Below are 16,670 nucleotides of genomic sequence, written 5' to 3'. Positions count from 1 at the left end.
TATATATATATACACACACATATATATAATTATATATATATATTAAAAGGAATTATATATATATATTAAAAGGAATTATATATATATATATATAAAGGAAAAAAACACTTTTACATACTTGATTATGACCTAATAAAATAGAAATCTATTTTAGTACATGGAGAGCACTGGCTTCAAGTCAAATTTCTTTACTTCTGATTTTAGTTAAACTGGGTGATATTTTTAGATAGTATTTACTCTTTTCATCTTATCCCACTCAACTTTAGAACAGAATTCAGACTCGGTTCCATTTTGCTGTCTGGTGCTTAGTCATTTATGAAAAATACTGTGTGGGAACATTTACTTTCACTTAAAAAAACATTCAACTATTTTTTTTCAAAGTAAAGTTCACTGAATGTGTGTTTAAAAATGTGTTTAGATGTGTATATAAATCTATACATATCCAAAAGGCTAAAAATAGCTTCTTAAAGATAACAGAAGAATTACCTTCTAGAAATATGAAGTAAAGCACCTGAGGCAACTGCGGGAATAAATCTGCCACGGGTGTGTGCACTTTTGCAGTCCTGGGGTGAAGACACCCTGCACATCTGTAGACATCAATTAGTACAAATCCTCCCTCCAGCTATAACCAGCAGACACCCCGTTATCCCCTCACCTGTAGTCCATCCTGGTACTGAACAGCAGCCTGCATAGCCTCCTCAAGATTGTCAACCCGGTCTTTCCAAGCCTTATTTAGAGAATCCCATGCTGAATTTAACTACAACAAAAGTGTTAGAACTCTTTAAGTGCCAAATTTTAATTATTTTCCATACACTTTTATGAAATATATTTGAGTTAAAGAAACTCGTTAAAAAACATTCTGATAAGAACAGAAAATAAACCAGTTCTACCTCATCTATACTCTTCTTGACAATGGGTTTATCAGGTTCCCCGCATGCGGCAATGAGCTCTGAGCCCAGGTTAATAACGACGTCCAGCTCTTCCTGTAGTCCATCTATCTCTTCCCTTATGGCCTAGAGTAAGAAGGTGACAGGTAAAAAATTGTAAGCAAAACCACAGTGAAATTAAAAAGATATACATGAAAATATGAATGGCAGTTAATATTAGAAGGTGGGATTGTGATCATTTTCTTTGTGTTTTGTAAATTTCTGCAATAAATTCCTTTAACATGAGAACAGAAGGAATTTCAAAGAAAAAATACCACTGTTTGAGCAACAAATACCAAACATTTAGAATAAGGACAATATTTAAGAAAAAATAAATACTGTAACAAATGCCAGAATAAATCTTTAAAATCTATCAACTGTATGATGAAGCATACAAAGACAATGATAACATGTTTTCTAAAATAACTAGTTTGGCAATATGCATTAAAAGTTGACATTGATAAAATTTCAATTAAAGATGTTATACAAATTAACGTATTTGTTAATAGATTAAGGATAATCTAGCTGTGGATTTGCATTTTACATCATAAGCCTAGGTAGGGCCATAAACCACAAAAATACAAGAGAAATGCAGTACCCTACCTTGGTGTTCATCATCCTGGTTAAAAATATTTGTTCATTCAACAAACATTTAATAAGCATGAACTAAATCCTAGGCAATGGAGACAAAGGAAAATAGATATGGCTGCTCCCCTCACGGGAAAAGTCCAATAGGAAAGCAGGGGTGTAAGCGACAGGAAGTCATACTGTATGGAGAGCCCTTTGCATGGGGAAAGTATTATGGGAACACAGATGGACTAACCTGTGCTAAATATACAAAACAAAGATTTTACCCGGGGGATTATGACCCAATGAACCTTGAAGTCTGAGTGAGATTTACCAGAAGAGTGCAAAGGTACAGATGCTAAAAAGAGCAAATGGGAAAAGTCGCTTTTTAATTACTGGAAGAGAGGGAGCTTGGTAAAGGAGTAAAAGGAACAATGGCTCTGGAAAAGGGCAAGGGCTAGGCTAGGATGGAAAAGACCACATGGGTGCCAAGCAGTAGCACAGAGTACAACGTGATGTTCTGGAAGGCTGCCCCCCCCACAGGAAAGTTCACATCAAGAGACCTCCTGGGGTATATGGGGCATATGCGTGCCGGTCACCGGGGGCTGGCAGAAGCTGAAGATGCACTGCAGAGTGAAGACCCTTTTGAGGGTGTTCTCTCATTCTCTTTCTCTCTTGCTTATGAAAGAAGTAAATAAATTAAAAAAAAAAAAGAATAAATCAAAATAAAAGTCCACATCCCCTGTTCTAATGAGTTTGGAATTTATGCAGCAGGCAGTGGATGCTTCTGAGGGGTTTTAAGCAGTGACACAGTAAGAGCAAATCTAGAGAGACCAACTGGTCCCAGGCCTTGCCAGACACTTTGGATTACTTTTGAGGCCAAAACAAACAAACAGACAAAAACAAGATGAGGCCCTGAAATAAGGCAGAAGCAGCGGGGCTGTAGATAAGTGAAACACAGTCCTCAAGTGAAATGTGTTGAGTGTACTCTATCTCCCACCATATCATTTTGTATTCTATATTTGGAACCAAATGTAAATTTTAAAGATTAATTCTCTTGTATTTACCAAAGGAATATGGGTTTTGACAATGCCACAACTTTTTTTTTTTTTTTTTTTAACTTTAAATTATTCTCTGCTTACCTCTGCAGCTTCTTGTTGTTGTTTTACTACTGAGGGGTCAATTCCAGGGTCCTCTAGGTCTCGAATGAAATCTTGAGTATCTTTAATGGTAACTACCAATGACATGTGATCACACCAGAACTTTTCTGCCAGTTCCATTACATCCAGTAGTTTGGCTTCCCTTTCTTCCACCAGCGTGTGTATGTTCTCCCAAATGAAAACCATTTGGTCGAGCTTATCCTGAACAGCTATGGAACAAAACAATATCAGCAAGGCCACTGGTTAGCCCCATTTAAGCCATAAAGCAGAATATTTAAGTTTACAGTGAGAGCAATAATTCAATTTTCTAAGTATCTAAACGAGAGCGAGTTTTGGTTGACCCTAGTCTAGTGGGTGTCACTGGGCCCAAGAACCTCTGCCAGAAAAATGCAAGATCTATCCTACTGAACCAAGGCTCTTCCTGACTAATGCAGATGTTCAAAGGTAAGTGAGCTGAGACCTACACTTACCAAGTGTCATGTTCACTAAAGATGGCCTTATTCCCAAGAGGGTGAAGTAACAACCAAAGTATATTGTTTATGCTCTCCAAATGAACACTAAAGCTGTCTGTTCAAGCCCACAGTCATAACAATACAGGAGATGGATCTTGGGCTTGTTTCTAGAGTTTCTACTGACGTAAGTAGGGGAATTCTTCCATCAGAACTCCAGCTCCTATCTCTAAGAAGGCTGGCTGTGGTTGTGGCTGCCACTTCTATGGCTATGCAATGGAGTACCAGCTACGTAATGCGGTAGTTAGTAACAGGGGAGAACACATCCTTAGGTTGGCCTTATTAGCATTATGCTTTAAAGTGGTTTAAAAGGCCTAGAGAACACGTGATTTTTTCTTTTTATATATAATGGTAGACTTTGTATTCAATGGATTCATTTTGCAAACATAGGACAACACTAAATGAGATTTGTGTACACAGCCTTTTAACACTAAACACATATTCTACTACCTTTTCTGAGATCTGATATGTTATACAACTAGACTGCCAATAAACAGCATGTACATTTTTAACTGTTTTGAAACTGCAATTCAGTGTTTCCATATTCCAAAGTTATTACCTTTGGCAGATATGTCTTTGTCAGTGCCCCCAGATCTAGCAATCATTTCCTCTCCTCTCTGTTTAAGAGTTTCATACAAAGGTTGCAGTTTTTCCATATCTACTGACACATTCTTGTTTTCACTGATTTGCTCCTTGATTTTCTCGACTTCAGCAGAGATAGAAGGTGGCTGCCTCAAACGCTCCACGATGCGTTCCAGGCTCTCAAGGATTTGGTCTATCTTATCATGGAACTAGCAGAAGAACAAAGGAGTGAAAAGATCTGTAATACCATATGGGCAATGTAAATGACAAAACATCTATTTAATATAATGAAGAATTAAGTCTTAGTCTTTTTGTTAATATATTCAACCAAAGAATCATACCCATCTGGTATATGAAGACATGCCTAAAATCTTGACTTGTATGCACTTCTGAATCACACTATTCATGTAAAATAGACTTAGTTTCTAAAAAAATAATTGGCTAGTTCAGTAAGAAATGGTATGTGCAGGTACAGCCACTGTGACACCATGGTGATGCAAGTGACCTGCAAGGCTTAACCCATATGGGTTTGGATCCCCAGCTGGACGTAAAAGCATACTGGGTGAATGCATGGGCCCTCAGGATCCTGATGACTCAGCTTCAGGGCTGGGGGAAGGGGATTACAGTTGTGATCACAGTTTGGCGAGACCATGTGGAGGGTGCTTCTGTGTCTCTATTTTCCCCTCCCCTCATGTATACAAGTGCTATATCATTAGAAACAAAGAAGAAAAAAAGAGAGAAAAAAAAAAAGTTACAGGACCAGCAGTTAGCGTAATGGCTATGTTGCTGGACTCTAATGTAGTCGACTGCTGTTTGAGTCCTGGACCTAGTGGCTTGAACTCACGCTGGGTGTATGTGCGTACATGCCTAAGATTCCGAGAGGAGAATGGAGGAGAAGGGATTGTGGCATGGCCATCCACCCTGGGGGGTGATTTCTCACGTTCCGTCTCTCTGTCTCTCTGTGTTTTTCTGGTGAGCACACGTGCCCTATAGCAAAAACCTCTCCAAAAAAACCCTCCAAAAAACCAAGTTACATGTTAATATATAAAAATTAATTTATTATATATGCATACAACTGTATATATATGTATATTATATATGTGTGTGTGTGTGTGTGTGTGTATCTAATGAAAATCCAAGTCTTGAAAATGGAATTCTATAAGTAATTTCAAAATTCAGCTTCCTAAAAAAAAGGTATTTTCAAAGAAGAGAAAACAATTTCCAACTATATATTCTTTTCCTCTTCATTCAGCCCATAATTCATTCTTTCTTCTTACTATTGTCTCAGGAATGTTTTATTAATAATGATAATAAGTCTCTTATCTCTCCCAGTGACAAATACTGCATTCCACTCAGGATGGATACTGAATTAAACATTTGGACAATGGCGATTATATGATTCTTAGGTCAATGAAAATTACTTTTTATTGTATCTATAAACAAGCAGAGAGATATAAGGGCTGGACACAAGGGCAAACATAACCTTCAAGAGACAAAGACATCAATATTCAGAGTTAATATAATGACATAATTTTGGTTGAAATTTAATCAGGAGAGCCAGGAAAATGCCTTCCCAAGCTCTGCTGTTTGGATATACCCAATTCTATTTCTAGTAGAAATGTTTACCTGAGTTGACTGAGAAATGGCTTCATCCAGAGCTACAGCTCGCTTTTTGACATCTTCTTTAATTTGACTGTAAAGGGTGTCGGCTGCCACATACTTCTCTTGGATAGAAAAGCCTTCTCCAGGGCTCAATTCCAGTAACTGCGGCCCAGTTTTATTCATCTTATCTATATGAGGCTTGTGTTCGGCTATCAACTCTCGCAGTTGCTATAACAAATCAAACAGCCTCTCAATATTTTGGGGTCACACCTCAACATTACAGCTGTCTACACCCCAATGCGTCCAGCTGGCAAGGAACTCCAAACAAACGCCCTCCTCACCCCAAGGCTTTAACGCATGATGGTGCACACAACTCTGCCAGAAGAGATGGCCTTGACACAAGATTCAGCAACAGTCTATCCACGCCAAAGTCCCTTGAAGGGTACACACAAAAATGCTAGTTGACTGAAATAACAAATCCCAGTTCATTATGCATTTAGTACCAACAGCCATACAAGAAAATTAGCTAAGGGTCATATTATAGGAAAGAATTCTGAGCCCACGAGGTCCTCAACCTATAGGCACCAAGTTATATTTCCTGGTGTTCCTTTCTGCACACCCATGATACATACCAATATGGACAGAAGGAAAGATGGGAGGAAGGAAAAAAGGGAATGAAAAAGAAACTCAGTAGAAACTAGACATAATGCTTAGAGAAAAAAAGAAAAAAGTCAAGATAAAGGGATGTTAGGATGATATAAACCTAGAGGGCACTGCTATATATGTTATATATGTATATATTAATCTATTCCACATATATGTATTATATAGACAGATTATAATCATTCATATATAGACATACAGAAATAAATGTACATGAATCAATCTATTTTATAATATTTAAAAACATTAAATATCACAGGGGTAATCAATTTAGCAAATACACAGCTATATACAGATCACTTGTAATGTCTTTTTAAGGAAAAATGTGTGTTATATGAATGTACTGTTCAATTTTGTCATCTAAACTGGAGATAACGATGATATGAGCAGACTTCAGAACATCTAAATATGGAAAAACAGAATTAGCACAAAACATTTTAAACCTATGCATAGTTTTTTTTTTTTTTTCAAAATAAGGTCTTTTCATGAATTTTTTTGAAGATTCCTCCAATTTTATATCTATGAGTGGATTTGGAATCCAAGCAGAGCTCCATTCTCTATAAAGGAGATTAAATGTCCAGAGTTGAATAAAGCTGGAATTTCTACAGTTCACGGATTCCAGGGCTTCCAACTGAGCCAAATCCAAAACCATTCCCAGGAGGAAGATTTAGCTTCAGTTACAAGTTTCTCCAAGGGTGGCTTCTATGGAGCACTGGATAGCCTTCCATCTGTACCATATTACTTATTAGTGACTACTATGGTCTGAACGTATCTCCCCCAGATTCATGTGCTGTTAAGTGGTTATAATGGGATTAAGGAGGTGGAAACCTATTCTAGGTATAGTGCTGATAATGTATATGGTAAAATCTTTGAACTAACATATAGTGTATTCATGCTGGGGAAATAAATTGTGTATGTTGTAATGATACACAGTGATTGAATGTAACAAAACAATAACATACTGTTTTTGAAGTGTTCCTAAAAGTAGCCTCAAAACATTTTTGGAAAGAGCCACGGAAACACAAATTCAATTTTTTAAAAAGGGTGGGAGTCTAGTGTAACATAATAAGGTGGGAAGGCCATGTCTACCATCTATCCATAGCTTCTCAATATTTCTCCTAATTAGATCATATTTTTATACTGCTTTACCAAATGAACGTGGTAATGATAATATTAGCAGATATACAAACTCAAGGAGTAGTTGTTACACACATCCTAGTTTTAATATTCTGTAAGTCATGCTTGGAAAATAAGTTCATATTATGAGTTATCAGGAGATTTTCAGGTAAAATGTAAGAACTTCTGCTGAGATTTCTTTTTTTAGGCTATTCCATGGCAGGCAAGAAAACACCCAATGATGCCTACTTGCATGTGAGTGCTCATGGGGAAAGGGGCCCAGTAGGAGACATGTTCTGTCTCATATGTGATAAAATTATTCTAGGCAACATACATCATAGGAGTCATAAGTATCATTCTGGGGATAGGTAGTGTGACTCTAAGATATCCACTAACCCCAAGGGTGACATAGCCCTTGAGGTTCTGTTGTTGCTGTTGTTTCTGGCTAGAATGAACTAGATCTTCCCACAAAATATGAGAAGAAGAAGTTGTGGAGCTGGAAGAGAAAAGCCATTCTAGAAGGCTGCAAATACTCTGAAACAAGAAAGCTTTGTTTCAACAATTTGAAGAGTTGGCTACAAAGCTTTGTATGTCCCTTTATAAATACAATCACAAACATGTTTTGAGAACTTAATGATTACGCAAAAGGGGAAAACTAATGATGAAAATTACAGTTCAACAATGGGCCTTTCCCCACTATTTGATGTTAGGCTAGGAATATAGCTATTCAAATCACCACAGAAAAAAATCCATGAGATACTTTCAATCAAAAATCACTCAATGAGTAGTCATTAAGATTTCTGTCACAGATAAATCTTTATGCAGGAATTAAATTTAATTCTGAGTAGTTTGTGTTTCTCTTGTAGAATGATTTAGACAAAACTCCATAAAATTTCCATTTTGTATTAAGTACAAAACTCTAAAACTTTCTTCTAAATAAATACGTCAGTTAGAGATATTCTTCAATGCCAGTACATTAAGAAAGTAAGCAAACAAGATTAATAAGTATGTCACATATTCCAAACAATGATGTAACATACACTGAGTTAAACTTTTCACATGCACACACACACACACACACACACACACACACACACACACACAGAGATTAGTCTCAGAGAACATGCTGTACAGATCTGGGAGAGGAACTAGGTTCACAGTCTGCAAATAGCAAGAACTCCAGATGTTTGTCTGACAGTCTTGACCCCTCCTCTCTCACTCAAACCTTGCAAAATTTTAAGCCATATTAACAGTTAAGTAACTTTCAAAATGAGAGCTTCATAATGCCATTTCATATCATATGTTTAAAACATGATATAATTGTAGTTGTAAATATACTTCCTAGTTAACTTATCTGTACTTACAGGAACAAGAAATTTAGAGTTCTATGTTCAAAGTGAAAATAGTGGAAACAATTTGTCTTTATACTTTTCATAGCTTTTATGATATTGCTATGCTGACATATTCATTATATTGTGCTTTTTCCAAAGCCAAATGGCGTTGTGTGAACAATAGCTTTTCCATATACTTCTACTCTGCACATTCTAGATAGTTCTAAGCACTACACAGAAAGCATAAAACTTAGTAAAAATGTAAAATTTGAAATCAATTTAATACATATAAATTTTAAAGCACATCAAAAGTTTATTTCTCTAACATTTTAAAATAAGAATTCCGTTTTTCTATCCAAATGATTTATATCGCATGTTATTCTATAAAAGTCATGATGTCATCAATGACACACAAAATGTGGCATATCCACGAGTCTTTTTGCTTTCTCTAACCTTGGATAAGAAGTTAAGCAATTGTGAGGAAAATAAATTAAAATGATAGGAATACAGTATTACTAAAACATCTTAATCATAGAAGGTTCCTAACAACATTAAATACATCCTAAAAATCATGATTCTCTTGTAATGGGGAATATAGCATTCTCTTCTACGCTGAGCTTACCCGATGTTCTTCCTGCTGTTGTCGCAGCGTTTCATATTCAAGGGCTGGGGCAGGAAGCTCAGAGATGATTCTTTGTGTATCTGTCAACCATGGCCACAGTTCTTCGTATGTTTCCCAGAACTGGCTAACCAGAGATTGTGCTCGTTCTAGCTGTAGATACCTCTCTGAGTTTATCTGGCAGATGGCATCATAGTTCTTCAGTACCTTGTCCAGCTTTTTCTAGGAAATAAGATGATGAGATGTATTTCACTGGTCTGGTCAGGCAGCACATGTACTCCAGAGTGCTCCATCCAGCACTGTAGTCCTGGCACAGAGTAGGCACTCAATAAGAGCATGTTCAATTAATAAATCAATGAAAATATTCAGATGTCAATTGTTTCATAGGTAAAAGTTCATTTTAAATTAAAGAAGGATCTCAAGGGGGCCAGCAGGTGGCGTGGTAGTAAAGGTGCTGGACTCCCACAGCTGACCCCGATTCAAGTCCTGGACCTGGTGGTTTGAAACTCAGGCCCGGTATGTGTGCATCCCCAAAGTCCCCAGGGGAGAATGGAGAAGGGATTGTGGCATGGCCGTGTCCCCTAGAAAGGATTTCTCACTTTCCCTCTCTCTGTCCCTCTCTAGCAAGTGTATGTGCCCTATGGCAAAAACTTAAAAAAAAAAAAAAAAAAAAAGGAGAAAGGCTTCAAGGTTGTATTAATATGACTCTGAGATCTCCAAACAAACAAAGCACAATTCTCCAGGCTTTTATACAATGTCTTTGAGGCTAGAAAACAACTTATATATAATTCTGGCAACATTCACATTTTTTTTTAACCTGGAAAAAAAATAAAGATAGCTTTTGCAAATGGAATTTTAAGAACTGCTAGTCAAAAAAATTAATTATAAACATAGCCATGTGCTGTACAGTGACCTTGGTCAACAAGTATGGCAGTGGTCACCTGACATTATAGCATGCTATGCAGTACAGCCTATGTGTATAGTAGGCATACCATCTAGGTTTGTGGAAGTACTCTACGATGTCTGCATGACAAAATCACCTAACAATGTATTTCCTAGAAAGTATCCCTGTTTTAAGTGACACATGACTGACTCTATTAGAATTAAAGTAGAATACTGTGCTATATATTGATTTTATGGAGTAGTCACAGTGAATCAGATTATAGAATAAATTCACAGCAAGAAACTAATAGCATAAGCAGAGTACAACAGCACTCCAATAAATCATAGAACACAGAAATTACTTCATAATGATCTGCTTTTTTCATGTCAGAATCTTTGCAAAAATAATGATTCAATTATAACAAGTAAACTGCCATTGTAAAGTACAAATAAAAGAGAAAGCATGACTGTGTATTCTGTTACTTAATTGTGGCATATCTTATAAGCAATGTGACTCTGGGCATAAATATTTACATTTGTGTGTGCGTGTTTGCATGTGCGTGTGCATGTGTGTGTGTGTGTGTGTGTATGTGTGTGTTTGCAATGGGATATTTTCCTACCAGAAGCATTAATATATTAATTATTAATTAATTAATATAATATATTTCTTTCTGAAATATTCAGATATCTGAAATAAACTAGTTGTTTTTGTTTTTTTTTTACTGGTAGCTGGTTTTGCAACAATGTAAAGGATCATAAAAATAATATAGACCAGGCTGGCAGGTGGCATGGTGGTAAAGGGCACTGGACTCTCACATGGCTGACCACAGTTCGAATCCCAAACCTGGCAGCTTGCTTTCTCACTTTCCCTCTCACTCTCTCTCTCTGTCCCTCTCTGGTCAAATGAAAATAATAATAATAAAAAAAAGTAAATAAATAAATAAAGTTAAATAATCCTTACAAATTTTTTTTAATTTAGAAACTGGATGCATTCTTAATTATTTTGTTCATTTTTTCCCTATATAGCATACTAAAATTTTATACAGAATAGATTTTTAAAATTTTTTTATCATCATAATCTTGTTTATATTACATTGGATTGCATATAACTTTACACTATATTACATTGCTTTTTCAAAAAGGATTACCATGTATGTCAGTCAGTACAGACTTTAAACTCCCCACTTCATCATTCAATATCTTTTCATTGTTTTTTTTATCATTATTATTATTGTTATTCCAATGTTTTTTAAACAGTCAATCACTATTTCTCATTTTGCTTGTAAAAAGACTTTATCCATCATGAAATACTTCTCAGACCAATCCAGTTGAGAATAGTATACATGTCCTCATCAACAGGTAATTAGCCATATCTATGTCCCACTAACATCCTGCCTCTCTATTTGTCCTCTTGCTATCTTTCTCTATCCTCTTCTCTTCACCCCCCCCATTCCACACTGTCTTATTCTCGTTAAGTACTTTCACTGCTTTTATGTCCTCCAATATTTTGCTCTCTACCATAGAGTGCAGAAGCAGTAGAGAGAGTCATGTATTTTGATTATTATTTTAGCTCAAGAGACAGAAATGTTCCTGACGCATATAAACAACACTAACATATTTAACAATTAATTGGATGCTTAATGTGTGTCAGTTATCCAAGAACTAAAACCTTAATAGCCTTTATGCTTATTATAAAAAGATAGTCCTCATTGTGATTCTCTTTAGGAATATTCCTTTCACTGTTATGCAGTAAGCTCCAAAAATGCTTAATTTAAAACTAAAGGATTTTGGTGCTTAAATAGCAGCTGTGGATAAAGGAAAAGTGCTTTTCTAGGACCGAACACTCAACACATGCTGTTTATTCAAGAGTCTCACCACCAGTCACACAGACAAGATTATACCTTCATTGATTGCTTTTCCTCTTCACTGCATGTGGTCATGACTTTATGCCCAGATTTAACAAGTTCATCAATAATATCCTTGTGTCTCAAAATCTCCATGGTGAATGTCTGTGATTTACCAAAATAAAGATTAAAAAAAGAAGAAGAAAGAAAGCATGTGACTAAAATAAAAACATTTAGACAAAGTAGTTAAAAATATCAAGTTACATTAACAGGGTCTTGAAAAGTAAATTAAGCAAGTACATTTTCTAGACTTAGAGCACACAAGCAAATCATTTAGATGGCAACTGGACATGTATTTCTTTACCTTTTGAACTTGCAGCTGGGCAGAGGTCTGGTCTTGCTCAAGCCTGATGTCACCCAGAGACATCAATTTCTTTTCTGTTTCAGTAATCCAGGATAACTCAGCATCAGCAGCTTGGTCAAACTAACCAAAGGATAAATAAATAGGTCAGCAAGTTTCTGTTACTGGTGTCAGAAAAATACCTATCCACATTTCTTTTAAATACCCTTATTGACCCAGCCACAGTGGTACAGGCAGGAGGACGCTGCTGCATAACGCTAGGGCCACATAGGAAGGCCTGGGGTTTGGACTCTGATCACGCTGGAACACCTGTGGGCTTGCCTGTAATCCTGTCTGAAAGGCTGAGGTATGGGGGGTGGGGAGGTGTAGATCATAGCATGGTAAAACCCTGTTAGGGGTCTCTAGCTCCTGCTCTCATTCCCACTCTCTCTCTCAATAAACTTAAAAATTTATGTGAGGTGGGTCTTCGAAAAGTTCATAGGAAATACATATTAGGAAAAATTATGCATGGATTTTGAATTTTTTTTTTTGCACAAAAATGAACTCCTATCTTTTTCTTTTTTTGGAGAGGTTTTCGCTATAGGGTGCGTGCGCTCGCCAGACAGACAGAGAGAGACATAGAGACAGAAATCACCCCCCAGGGGGGATGGTCAGGCCGCAATCCCTTCTCCTCCATTCTCCTCTCGGGATCCTGGGCACGCACGCACACGTGCCCGGCGTGAGTTTTAAGTCACCGGGTCCGGGACGCGAACCACGGTCGACTATGTGGGAGTCCAGCAACACAGCCATTACGCTAACTGCTGGTTCCCATGAACTCCTATCTTAAATCCATTTTCTATGAACTTCCAAAGTCCCTGCACATATCTGTACAAGAAGTAAAAAAAAAAAAAAAAAAAACAAAAAACAAAAAAACTTATCCCTTCATGGAATCCCTGAAATAATTCATGATAATGCCTGAATTCTAAAGAAATGAGAACTTTCCACAGAGTAATTAAACACAAGCTTTTAAAACATGTTGAATCCATAACACCACATTACTGATTTTAGGATAACTAGCACTGTTGCTTTCTTTTTTGATAGTTTTAAATACTTCCTTCTTAGAAGTACTATCCAAAGGCGGCTATAAAAGTCAACAATCATTTCATCTATCACCTAACTCATGATATACAGGTAGAACTCTGCTATCAAAGTATACAATTTTTGGAAAAAAATAAAACATTCCCATTTATGACAATAAATATATGTGTATAAAAGTATGTGTATATGTCTTTATGTGTTCAGGGTTTACTCCCAAATGACTTATGTATGATTATTCAAAATTATATATAAGAATAGCACAAAAATAAAAATTTTCAAAGCATTCTTAAATATTTTAGAAGATTTTACTTTCCTGATGATACAGTAATTCGTGAATAAGGGAGAAAGAAATTCATTGAGCACAGAAAAACATGCAGTAGAGAAATTTAAAATCTGGAGTTAATATTGTTGGGATTTTAGTGAGTTTTCTTGCAGGAGTTGAGAGAGAAAGATTTGTAAAGGTCTGGGATAATACTGTGTAAACAGTTTAATATCCTGCTTTTTCATTTATTATGAACATTCCCCATGGTATGTTCTTTTAAATGACTTTTAAATAACATCCTCGTAGTCTAGCATACCTTAGCATTTTCACTTAAGCTCTCTGCATTTTTTTGCTATTACATAAACAACCTTGTAATGAATATCCTTGTATATAAATCTCTGTTGGCATCTCTAATTAGTTCGTTAGTGTAGGTTCCTAGAAGTGTCTACCCAGTCAAAAAACACGAACATTTTCAATGTATTGTATCAGATAAACCCCAATATCTTCTAGGGTCAAGTAGTTACTGTAACTGAATAAAGTAAGTGACACAACAAACACCAATGATAAATGGTAACTAATGATGGCTACAGTTGGAAGAATTAATGCAGAATGGACACTGTAGGTATTCAAATTCAGAACTGCTAGAACTTATTTTTCAAGAGAACTTAGAAATCTAGATGGGAGTGGGGGAATAACTACGTGAAGGGAGAGAAGAGTAAACTAGGTAAGAAAATAATTCATCCTTTTAAAGCTCTACACCCCAGTAAGGGGATTCACAGAAGATGGTGTAGATGAACATTTCCCTATTTATCATGATAATTGTACCTAAAAATCTGGGCATTATACACAGAATATATACAAGATGATCCTTCAAAGTGGAGAGAAGGCTGAACTACTATGTATCTTGGGCTCCAAGAAAAAGAAAAAAAAAGTTCCCTGGGTTTTGTTTTAGTTTGGCCTTCCCAAAACTGGACACTGGAGAAATTGGCAACCCAGATACAATAGTGGATATAGACAAAACTGCCAAAGGGGGAAAAAAAGCTTGTTCTCTTCATCCGAAAGATCAGGAAAGGGGCAACCCAGCAAGACAGAAAACGTTTAGACCATAATCTTTCTGCTCCAAGGAAACACCACAGGGAAAAACACAAACCTGTGGTTTCACTCATACTCTTGCCAAGAAAGGCCAAATAGGAGCCTCAACTTCCACTCTCAGGAGGTTTTTACAAAGCCCCAACACCCTGGTCAGGGTGATGTTAGAGGAGGCCAACTAGGGAGTCAGAACTTTCATCCCTACCAGTTGATAACAAGGCCTCAGTGCAGTGTCAGCAGAGACCATGTGGGAACCCTAGACTTCCACCCCTACCAAGCAGCAATGAGCTGCCCCTCTTTCTCTCTTGTGGGATGGTACCATAGAAGGCCTAGGGAAGAGTCGGGGTTTTCAGCACCACTCAACATCTCACTATCATGGTCACACTCAAAGTGACGTCAGTAGAGATCATGTGAGGAGCTGCAACTCCTACCTCCATCCAGCAGAAATGAAGGGTGCCCTCTCTTAGGTATCAGTAGAGATTTAGGTAGGAACATAGACTTCTATCCTATCAGCTACTTCTGTCAGAGTGGTGTCAGAGAATGACAGCTGAATCATTAAGTTTAAGATCCAAAATTCATAACTTCGTGCAGGAACCAGGAAGATCTCAAACTGAATTAAAGAAGGTAATGGTAGAGATGCTAATTACAGAGATGACAACGTTGTTAGAATTATTTGACAGAGATCTTAAAGCAGCTATGATAAAAATGCTTCAATGAGCATTTTTCTAATATTCACAGTTGAAAGAACTGAAAAATTAGAAGGCCTCAGCAATGAAACAAAACATTTCAACACGGAAATAGAATATATAAAGAACAGTTAAATGTAAATTTTAGAACTAAAAAAAAAAAACAATTTTTGTGGCTGAGTTAAATGAAGGGGACAAAGGAATGAATCAGAGAAATGGAAAACAAGAGAATTTAACCAAATTCAGTAATAAAAAATAGACTGGAAAAAGAAAAGTCTCAGGTATTGGCAAAGCTATAATAAAAAACTAATACTCATGTCATCAGAGTCCCAGAAGAAAAGGACAAAGAGACTGTGACTGAAAAAGTACTCTAAAAAGCCTTAAATTATAAAATTATAGAAATGGAGAACAAATGTGTGCTATTTAATTAAGGAAGGGGACAGATACAAGAGGGAATGGGCTATGGCACTGAAAGGGCAAGATGAGGGATCCGTGTGATGAGAATGTTCTCTATTTGACTACAGTAATGTCATACTATAATTTTACAAGATGTCATCATTGGGAAAATGGAGTAGAGTACCATGGAACCTTTCTATACCGTTTCTTACAACCATCTGTGAATCTACAATTATCTTTTTAAAAAAAGAAAGAAAACAATTAAGTGGTTCATTTCTCACCTCTAAGTTCTTATTAGTATTTTCTTTGTTAGACATGTACTACCAAGTTGTCCTCAGACAGAATGCATTAATTTATACTCCCACAAGCAGTATTTTGCTGTATCCTCATCAACACGGGGTATAATTTATTTTGTAATATTTGTCAAGCTTATAGGTTATACCTTATCCTTAATTATAAGAATGCCAAGAAACTGATTGAAAAGGTCTTTATTAATCTGGTTCAATGCTCTTTAAAATGTTACTTAATTTTAAATGAAACTTCTCAGCAATTATTGATCAATATGAAAATGAAACAAGCAAAAAGATTTTTTCATTAACTAATTCAGCAGCTTCATGTATGAAGAAAGAATTCCTATTAAAAAGAAATGAAAGGGGAACCAGCAGTTAGCGTAATGGCTATGTCGCTGGACTCCCACATAGTTGACTGCGGTTCATGTCCCGGACCCGGTGGCTTAAAACTCATGCCGGGCACGTGTGCATGCATGCCCAAGATCCCGAGAGGAGAATGGAGGAGAAGGGATTGCGGCGTGACCATCCCCCCTGGGGGGTGATTTCTCGCTTTCTGTCTCTCTGTCTCTCTCTCTTTCTCTGTCTGGCGAGCGCATGCGCCCTATAGCGAAAACCTCTCCAAAAGAAAAAAAAAAACTGAAACTGAGAACATCAATGAATTATCTTTTTTTTTTTTTTTTGGGGGGTTTTCACTAAAGGGGCGGGGCG

The 16,670-nt window shown here is 36.6% G+C and overlaps 1 protein-coding gene across 1 annotated transcript in view; it reads right to left on the bottom strand.

The window, feature by feature from the left end:
- The window catches only part of DST (dystonin), a 576,919-nt gene that overhangs the window by 63,007 nt on the left and 497,242 nt on the right, over window positions 1-16,670 (bottom strand). The window contains exons 64-71 of the mRNA XM_014588047.2: window positions 12,166-12,285; window positions 11,859-11,966; window positions 9,079-9,297; window positions 5,371-5,574; window positions 3,722-3,953; window positions 2,636-2,862; window positions 891-1,013; window positions 656-757 (exon numbers count right to left, since the gene is read on the bottom strand). Coding sequence (XP_014443533.1) covers window positions 656-757; window positions 891-1,013; window positions 2,636-2,862; window positions 3,722-3,953; window positions 5,371-5,574; window positions 9,079-9,297; window positions 11,859-11,966; window positions 12,166-12,285 — 1,335 coding nt within the window. The remainder of the gene's footprint in view (window positions 1-655; window positions 758-890; window positions 1,014-2,635; window positions 2,863-3,721; window positions 3,954-5,370; window positions 5,575-9,078; window positions 9,298-11,858; window positions 11,967-12,165; window positions 12,286-16,670) is intronic.

The sequence above is a fragment of the Tupaia chinensis genome, unplaced genomic scaffold (assembly GCF_000334495.1).
Source record: "Tupaia chinensis unplaced genomic scaffold, TupChi_1.0 Scaffold000256_1, whole genome shotgun sequence".
NCBI lineage: Eukaryota > Metazoa > Chordata > Mammalia > Scandentia > Tupaiidae > Tupaia > Tupaia belangeri.
The sequence above is the reverse complement of the archived record's forward strand: the minus strand, read 5'-3'. Positions and strand labels throughout refer to the sequence as shown.